Source organism: Marmota marmota, unplaced genomic scaffold (assembly GCF_001458135.2).
Source record: "Marmota marmota marmota unplaced genomic scaffold, marMar, whole genome shotgun sequence".
Lineage (NCBI taxonomy): Eukaryota > Metazoa > Chordata > Mammalia > Rodentia > Sciuridae > Marmota > Marmota marmota.
This window is the reverse complement of record NW_025999932.1, coordinates 15,083,192-15,092,395: the sequence shown is the minus strand read 5'-3', so window position 1 is coordinate 15,092,395 and position 9,204 is coordinate 15,083,192. Positions and strand designations below refer to the sequence as shown.

At 45.1% G+C, this 9,204-nt stretch overlaps 1 protein-coding gene across 1 annotated transcript; it reads right to left on the bottom strand.

The window, feature by feature from the left end:
* Nucleotides 1-290: 290 nt before the first annotated feature.
* Sox21 (SRY-box transcription factor 21) lies at nucleotides 291-3,332 on the bottom strand. Its single transcript, XM_015483949.2, is given in 2 exon segments — nucleotides 291-2,132; nucleotides 2,134-3,332. Coding segments are annotated over 2 exon segments (591 nt in total). The 5' UTR covers nucleotides 2,491-3,332; the 3' UTR covers nucleotides 291-1,898.
* Between the last annotated feature and the right edge of the window lie 5,872 nt (nucleotides 3,333-9,204).

Sequence of the window (9,204 nt, the reverse complement as noted above, 5' to 3'; positions counted from 1 at the left end):
CTCTGTTCTACTGGTTCATGAATGCCTTTTATTTTATTATTTTTTTTTAAAGATAATGCAACTACTTGGGTTTTTTTAATCTACTTTCCTATTCACGATTAAAAATGTGATAAATCAGGTTTTTGGCTCTGAATAACAATGGCTTGATTTAGATTTCCTAGTAAATCTATTCAAAAGTGAAACAAAGGGTGCCTTTGGAGGATACCTTACACTTCACCTGGACCAGGCACGTAAGGGCAATTCAGATAAAAATCTTGTTAGGAACTCAACAAGAAATAGAGGATTTTCTCTTTTCCCTGGTTCAGGCTTTATTTAAACTCTTTGTTCAAAAAAATGAACAGAGTGATAGTCGGATTCTAATTTACAGATATAGCTTAGACGCATCTAATATTAAATTAGAAGATCACACAAGAAAACCATTTACACATAAAGGTTAAAACCAATATTTAAACTTTTTAAAACTTTATATTACATAAAGCCAAAAATGAAACTAAATACATGTTAGCCAACTTCATTCACAAACATTAGTCAAAATATATACATTTAAAAGGAAACAAAACAACAACAACAAAAAACCCCATAACTGAGAATGGTTCTTTTTTCTAAAATGCGTTTTATCAAAATTTGCAAATGTATTGCAGGCGATCTAAAAAATAAGCTAATCCAAGAGGGAACTCCAAAACACATTTAAAAGGTTCAAGTTGGAAGAGAAATGACAACTGGAAATGAGAGGCATCTGTCAAAAACAATTCTGTGCTTCTTTCAGTTTTCCTAAATAATAAATATAATTACCACTCAGACAAAAAGTCTGATTTAATCTTAGATAAAATTGCGATTCTGAAACAGTTCCGCAATATTTAAAAGTTAACTTTGACATTTGCTCGAATGTTTTTGAGTCTAAAACTGACTCAAATTTAGGGGGACGAAAATTACACATTTTCCAAGACTCCAAGTTTTCACTGACATATACACATTTACAATCTTAAGATGATTTCAGCCATAAGAGGAAAATAGCAACCTTGCTCTTTCCCCTTTTTGTAAACCATGTCAAAAATCCAAACCAGTGGACTCAGGGAGACTTCGTAGATTTTTTTTTTTTTTTCCTTAAGGGGGAGAAAATTCAATTGACAACTTTCATCTCACACATGTGCCTTGTTTAGATTTCTTGCTCTTTTGAAAAAGAGCTCTTGCTCTGATTTGCATGTGGCGTGATAAACAAAAGAAACCGTGATCGTCTCACATACAAAAGGCCAGATTCGAGCTGGTCACTGGTCAAGAATGGATCCGGTCTGGGTATTCTGCTTGGGAGAACAGAGATCTACAAAGTTCAAATAGTATAAACAGGGAGCAAGGCTGTTCAGAGCTATCCTGCTCGGAGAAACTAATGACACAGATCAGCTTTTCCCGTGTGCCAGCCATTTCAGACCTAATATTTGAACAGAGTGCATGCAGCGCAGACGGGGGAGGGGGTGGAGGGGGGAAGGAAAGTAAAGAGAAACAAAAGCAAAATCGACAATAAAACTCCCAACAACAAAACTGGAAAGCCCAACATGTCAAAAAGTTACTCCTCCACCTATGTGGGTCAAAACGCAACAGGTTCCGAAGTGCAAAGCAAACACCAACTGCTGCCGGATACAAACGCCCTCTTTTTAAAGTTGGCTGCCGAAGTGCGGGTCGGAAATGATCCTGTGAATTCACACGCACACTCGCCCGCGCCCTCGCGCGCTCTGCCACTCGCGCCCCGACTGGCATCTCTGCCAGTGCCTGGCACCTATACATCTTATGTATATACAAACCGGGCCCCCAGTGGCCTGAGGGCGCACTGGGAGGCCGCGGAACTCGTACCTATACATATGTACACGTGTGCACACCGGTCCTCGCGAGGCGGCCCCGCGGGGTCATAGCGCAGCGGCGTAGGCCGCGGGGTAGGGGTCCAGCTGAGACTTTCCCATGCCGGGCAGCAGGATGTAGGCGAGCGGCGGCTGCAGCCCAGGGCTGGGCCACGCGCTGCAGTTGCACGGGATCATGTAGCCCGGGTTGCCCGGGCTGGGGTGCGAGTGCGTGTGCCCCCCGGCGGCCGCCTTCTCAGGGTTGGCGAGCAGTGACTCCGGCACCAGGCCGCCGCCCGCCCCCGGCGTGAAGCCCGGCGCCCGCCTTGAGCGCCGGGTGCTCGGCGTCAGTCACGCCGCCCAGGCCGTAGGGCACAGGGAAGGCGAACTTGTCCTTCTTGAGCAGCGTCTTGGGCTTGCGCCGCGGCCGGTACTTGTAGTCGGGGTGCTCCTTCATGTGCATGGCGCGCAGGCGCTTCGCCTCGTCGATGAACGGCCGCTTCTCCGACTCCGTGAGCAGCTTCCACTCAGCGCCCAACCGCTTGCTGATCTCCGAATTGTGCATCTTGGGGTTCTCCTGGGCCATCTTGCGCCGCTGAGCCCGCGACCACACCATGAAGGCGTTCATGGGCCGCTTGACGTGGTCCACCGGCTTGGACATGCTTTCACCGTGCCGCGGCTGCAGCCCGCCGCCGCCGCCCGGGCCCTCGCCCTCGGCCCGCAGGAAATCAATGTTGGCTGCCCGCGGGAACCCGCTCGGCCGGCGGGCCAGAGCCCCGGCGTCGCTCCCGCACGGGAGGAGGGGGCTGGGGGACCAGCCCAGGGCCGCGGCGCTGCACTCCCGGCCTCCTGGCTGTTCTCCCGCCGAGCGCTCGGGAAAATCCTTTCTGGGACACTGGAACTTCTCGGCGGGGCTCCCACACCGCAGCGGCAGTTAGTCCTCTGCTTCCTTTTTGTGCTCTCCGGTGGAGTTGGCTCTCGATCTCCCCGCAGGTAGAGGCTGCCTGGCAGAGCTCCCCCCCCCCTTCGGTTTTCTCTTTCCTAAATGCAAAGCAGTCCCGAAAGTTGCGTCGCGGAGGCTCTACCAAGTTGAGCCGAGGAGCCCGCCGCCGCGTGCTGCCAAGTGCCAAAGGGGGCTCTCGGCGGCTGGAGTGTTTGGGTTCTCCTGGGTGACTTTCTCATTTGACAGAAGCAGATGGGGTGGGGGAGGAGAGGAGGTGGCCCCGAAGGAAGAGGAGGGGGGGAGGCGGAGGAGGGTCCGGGCGCGCCACGGGAACGCAGAGCTCAGCAATGGATATAAATACAAATACGGCAGCACCAGCCAGTCTTCTTGGCTTCGGGCAGGGCGTGCTGATGGGAACGCCCCTATCGGCTGGGTTTTTTTCGGGGGGACTGTCCCTCCAGCACCAGCCTTTCAAGTCTTCCTCTCTGGCCTTTGCGCTNCAGCCCCGGCCGCGTCCCCTTGGCGCTCCTCTCGGCCGCCGCCCGGCACTTGTAACTAACTTCTCCCAAGTTTCCTGCGCCGGCGCCGCCGCGCCCCTCTCAACGCGCTCTCCTCCGAGCTTGCGTGGCGCCGGGGGCCCCCTGTCTTCGGGGTTCACCCGCTGCAGCCGACCAGGCACTGGGGCCAAGATGCTGAAAGAGGGGTTTAAGGAAAACGCGCCATCACCTCAGTTTCGCAGGTCTGCGCTGGGGCTGCTCCGGCTTTCCCCACTGCGGCAGCCCAAAGGGCCCCTTTCTGGTCCAGGTCGCCACTCCACCGACACAAGGCGGCTGGAGCCTTCTGAACCCGCTCAGGTGAGTGTCGCTACCTGCGTGTGTACGCGCCCAGAGCCGGCGCTGGGTGTGCATGTCCAGCCGCTGCTGTGTGTGTATATCTTGGGGCTTGCGGAGGAGGTGGAGCCCTGGACTCCAGGAGGGGGGAGGGACCGGAGGAGCCTCCTCCCGCTCTCACACCCCCCAGGACCGCGAATTAACAGGATCCCCCCTCTCGCCCTCCGCCCCCTCCCAAAACTCCTCCTCCCACTCCTTTTCACTTGAGAGCAGGTTTAGGCGAGTGGAGAGTCCGCAGCGCGCGGAGGAGTCTGCGCACTGTTTTGCGTTGGCATCCCCCGGTGTCACTGCTGGCTGCCCTGGCGGGCCCAGCGCTGCTACTCGGTCGCGGCTCCTGGAGCATCTGCCCGAAGGAGGTCGGAGGCGCGCAGAAGAAGGAGAGAGCCTTGCGACCTACGGAGGAAGAGGGTTAAGCTTGGGGAAAGGGGGGAAGCACCTTTGAAAATATTTGAGACTGTTCCTAGCAAGAAATGCTCATTTTCCTTGGAGGTCCAAATGTAACTTGCAATAGATGCTTCCTGCGTTTTCTTGCACTGCTGGTGCATCTAGTCTGAAGTAGTGGAGTGAAAAATAGCTCAGGAGGGACTGAGCGTCCTCTTGGCAACCCTTTTGAAAAGGAGCTGGCCCAGGCTGAGATTATGCGTCCTAAAGTTTTCAACTCTTTAACAATTCCCTCTCTCTCTTTTTTTTCCTTTTAATCCTGGTCTCCACAACCATCCATATTGCTGATCTCTTTAAGGTACAGTTAACTTTACAGTATCTCACTTAACTGCACAGGGTGAAGATGTTGATAATAAGAAGTATAAATTGTTTCAAAGAAAGAAGTAAAACATTCATCACTTTATACTGGGATATTTTTATGCTTTTGAGTACAATTTTCTTGCTTAGTAGTTAGAGCAGTTTTTTCTTTAATTGATAGATGCAAAAAAAAAAAAAAATCAAACAGCATAGTTTTGTTTGCATGTTTTTCTCACTTCTTGATCTGCAGCACGTCTGTCTGGGGGTTTTAGTCTCAAGGTGGCCTGCCTTCCAGGGAGAAATTGCTTGCCTTCTTTCTTTGGCAGTTTGAATTTGACCTAGCTATGTGTTACGTGCAAGTAGGAACTTCTATAAAGGCTTAACTTTTGAAGCCTTCCTGCAATTTTATATTGAGTACACACCCACACAGAAACACAGAACATTGATTGTAATTATGAACTTGAATAAGAATTGTTTTAGGCCATCATATTATTTTAAAGTTTGACTTCTTCTGTTGCTCATTTTTAATAAAAGACTAGTGATTGTTTTCTTTTTAATTTTAGGTATGATAACTAGAAATGTGACTCAGCAATAGCATGTTATGTGGTTTTTGTCTTTTTGTTAATATGACACATTTACAAATGTTCACTTTGTATCAGTTATGCCTTTGTATTGCTAAAATAATTGAACCGATTTCTTAAGAACCATATTCCTTTAACAGGCTCTGTAAAGTCTGTCATTCATAGATTATTGGTGGTACAATGTTAAAACACCAGCAGGTATGATTATATAGACTAGAATATTAATATACTGTTTTCTGATAATAAACTACAAAGCTATCATCCCTGAGCTTTTAAACTACTAACTTAAGTTTGAGACAAAAAAATTATATACTGTCAAATAATATATGTTTATTATTACAAGAGATGAAAAACTGTTATTCACTAAATTTTGTGAATAAAGTTGAGTCTAATCATAAAAATTATCTTGACATATGAAAAGGAGGATTGAAGCAATGCATTTGATATTGGTGAATTTAGATTATTTTATACTCTTTAAAATTTAAAATCTGCAACAAATTATTAGCACATTGAAAAGAAATATTTATGTACGTGAATGATGTGTGTACTATGTATGCTATATCTTATAAAAATAAAATTCAAAAAATTCTTTGGATATACTTTTTCCAGTATAAGCTGTGCAGAAGTACCTGTTTAGTGATAGTGAATGAACTGAATTTGAAACTTCTCAAGTCCACAAGTGTTGAACGACTGAAAACAAATATGTCATTTAAAAAACTGTGTACTTGTTCATCCATTCACCAAATAAAACTTCACACATTTCAAAATAGGACAGATTTGGACTTCAATTTTGCATTTCAGGGGATCAATATTCTTGGCCCAAGCCCTTCACAACCAAGGAAGGAGACCTTCTATAAGCTCCCTCTAACCTAACCTGGTTGAACTTTTAACAAAAATTTCAAGGAATTTTCATTCATATGTACCAAAATGTAAATTCATGTTTAATTTTTTCCTATGTTATATATGAATTAATGGTGTTATGTTTTTGTTCTTGTGCCATTTTGTCCAAAAGGTGAAAAATACTAGGATATAGGAAATGGAATAGTCTTATGTGAGGAAATAGTGAAAGAAGAATTATAAGTATGATGGGCCTTGTCCACTCTTGAAAGTAAACACCTGGAGAAAAGATTAACTCCATCAGTGGAATTCTGTGGGTCTGTATTTTCCAGTGGCCATGGTAATGCCCACCATCACAAATATATCTAATCAGACACTGAGAGACACTCTCAGAAAAAGTTGATGGGTCTGTTTAAATTGTTTCCAATTTTCACTATAAGCCCTTCCCAGTAAATGGTCTCCTTTTCAATTCTAAAACTTTCACTAGGAGGCAGCAATGAGGTTGTTGGGGAAATACCCTGGCAACACCAGACTGACTAGCTCTCTTTTTCTTTCTCTTCTATAAAAGAGAATACCTAAGCCTCAAAACGAACTAAGACATTTCCCTTCATCTTTTTTCAGTCTCCCCTCTCTCACTGGATTTTCACCCAGATAAGTTCACTGTTGCATTTTTCTAGAACCATGGATGTGAGACCTCAGCAAAGAGAGGAAATCCATGGGATACTGAGAGATGACCAGATGGAAGGGATGGGTAGTAAAGGTGATATACCATCAAGATGAAGAAGGCAAATAATTGCACCAGAAGCACCAAGAGCCTGCAGCTGTAGTCAGAGAACCTTGAGGTTCTAAAGCAAGTGCAATGCAAGAATCCATGAGCTTTCATACTTGGGTGGAAAGGCAATACAGCCTGTTGGTCCTGTTAGGAAGGAAATGAGGGAACAAAGCCAACCTTAGACTTTTGCCACAGCCCCTCTGTCCTACTATCAGTCCCTATAAAGGGAAAAGCCCCAAGGACCACATAAATCCTAAGAGACAAGAAGAGCTGATTGTGTTCAATAATCCTGGCAGGAGCTACTAGCTGCAAAAGTAACCCTTTACCATTTGCTCCTAAATTTTCATCTTTTTGAGATTTCTGTCCCTTTATTCACACTGTTCCTGCCATACGTGGAAACTAGGAATATACAGATCAATTATGGAGAATACGTCTCCTTGTTTCTTCTTTACTGTGCTCAAGCAGGCTGGCATTTTGAAAAAAGGGGCATTACCTAGATGACAGCAAGAAAGCCAAAAAAAAAAAAAAAAAAAAAAAAAAACGGCCCTCTTTCGCCCCTCCCAAACCACTATGATAAAAGATAATACAAATAATCCAAGACAGATAACTTCACAAAATTCTGATTTTAGATCTCAATAATCCTATGAAAGCATGGAATGCTGCAATTGTTTTAGGCTAAGTGCTTTTTATGTGGGAGACAGCTAGTCTTAAAACCAGAAATGAATGAGGAGATGTGGGTAGTCAGCCTGTCGTTGCGTGGCCTGGGTAATGAAAAATCCTTCCAACCTTCTGTAGTTTTCAAAAGAGACAGGGTTCTGGTAGGGTGGGGTCACTTGTAAATTTTGTCACCAGTATAGGCTGGTTTATTTATAGAACAGAGAGCGTTGTCCCCCTTGAGTATCCCAGCAGGGTGGTAGATAGGTCTTGCTTCTGGTGTTACAGAAGTCACTCTGACTTTCCTTCCTCCCAGCTCCCAGATTGCTGAGTTCTTTGTGGTCCTCTGACTCTGATTCAGTTTTGTGTCTAGGGGTAGCCTGCTTTAGATCTCCTTTGCTGAATAGTTTGCTTTATCTTTATGACTACAAGTTATTGAGTTCCTAAGATACCATATCTTTACATGCGTTATCTTATTTAATTTTTAGGAAAACACTGTAAAGTAAGACATACCATCTCCATCTTGCAGCGTAGGGAACAGAGCCTTAGAGTGGATAAGTAACCTGTCCAAGGTCACACAGAGTAAGTGGAAGAACTGCAGTTTACATCACTCTGGAGTCCTTAACCAGCACCACTTTGAGTCCAGTGGAAGGCTCAGCCTCTTCCTGGCTCAGATTCTCAATTCCACCTACTTCCTCAAGCTTTCTGTGACTCACCCAGTGCCCCACTCCCTCTATGAGGGAGGGAGGGAGTGCCCAATGGTAATCTCTCCAGTAAGGTCCTCCAAAGCCACCACAACAGTACAGTCAGAAGCAGACAGTCCCTAAAGTCCATTTTGGCTACTCTGCTGCCAGGCTCCCCTGGCTCATGTGGTCAGCACTGCTTTGGTCCTGATCTTCAATCCACTATCCCTCCTCCATGGGCCTCCCACTGCAGACACTGAACCATTGCCAGCACCGAATCAACCCAGTCTCTACCCTTTCTCTGATAGCCACAGGCTGCTAAAAGGACTCCCATAACAATGTTATCTAATCTGTCTTTATTTTCCCCAGCCCTAGGTGGGGACCTTCTTTCTAACCTCCCTCCCTTCTCCCTCCCCTTCTACTTTTCTTTTATGAAGCCCAGGCTCACAAATTTGGTTTAATCATAGTTTCTGATTCATAATACATTCTTATAATTGGCCCATCAATGGTCCACTCTTATTTATTTAGCTTTTAATAATTTAACAAGCACCTATGAATCTACTACCTAAAATAAAATCTGCTGGTAAATCTGTATCTAACCAAATGATCTCTGCAGTGGGCTAGACACCTCCCCTACCCCAGGCAACTATTTTCATTCTCTTGATTTTGATCTACTTTTTAAAAGTATGTTTTGATTTTATTATTCGTATTGTTTTATTTCTTTATGTTTATTTGGCAGTATTGGGGATTGAACCCAGGAACTCTTTACCACTGAATTACATTCCAGCTCTTTTATTTTTTATTTGGAGATAGGGTCTTGCTAAAATAAATTGCCCAGGCTTGTGTCAAACTTGCGATCCTCCTGCCTCAGCCTCCTGAGTTGCTGGGATTATAGGCCTGTGCCGACACACCTGGCTATGTTTTTATTTTAATTTGTCTTTAACTTTAAAAAGTTTCATAGTCTTTATTGATTTTTTCTTTTAATATGGTTTGGATATATCCGTCTTATTGCACCTTGCCGTAGTTTACTCATGTTAGCTGCTATCTAAAATTCAGCTGTATAAATATGCCACAGTTTAATGCTATCTGTGCTCATGAGCATGAGGGTTGCGCCCAGTTTTTAACCATTCTGAACTGGCTGCGGAAGGCATTCTAACTCATGTGTACTTGTGTGCATGTATTTAGGCAGAAAGTTGCAGTAATGGGAAACTCTCCTCCTTCCATGCCCCCGCCCTTTTTAATATTTATTTTTTAGTTGTAGTTGGACACAATATCTT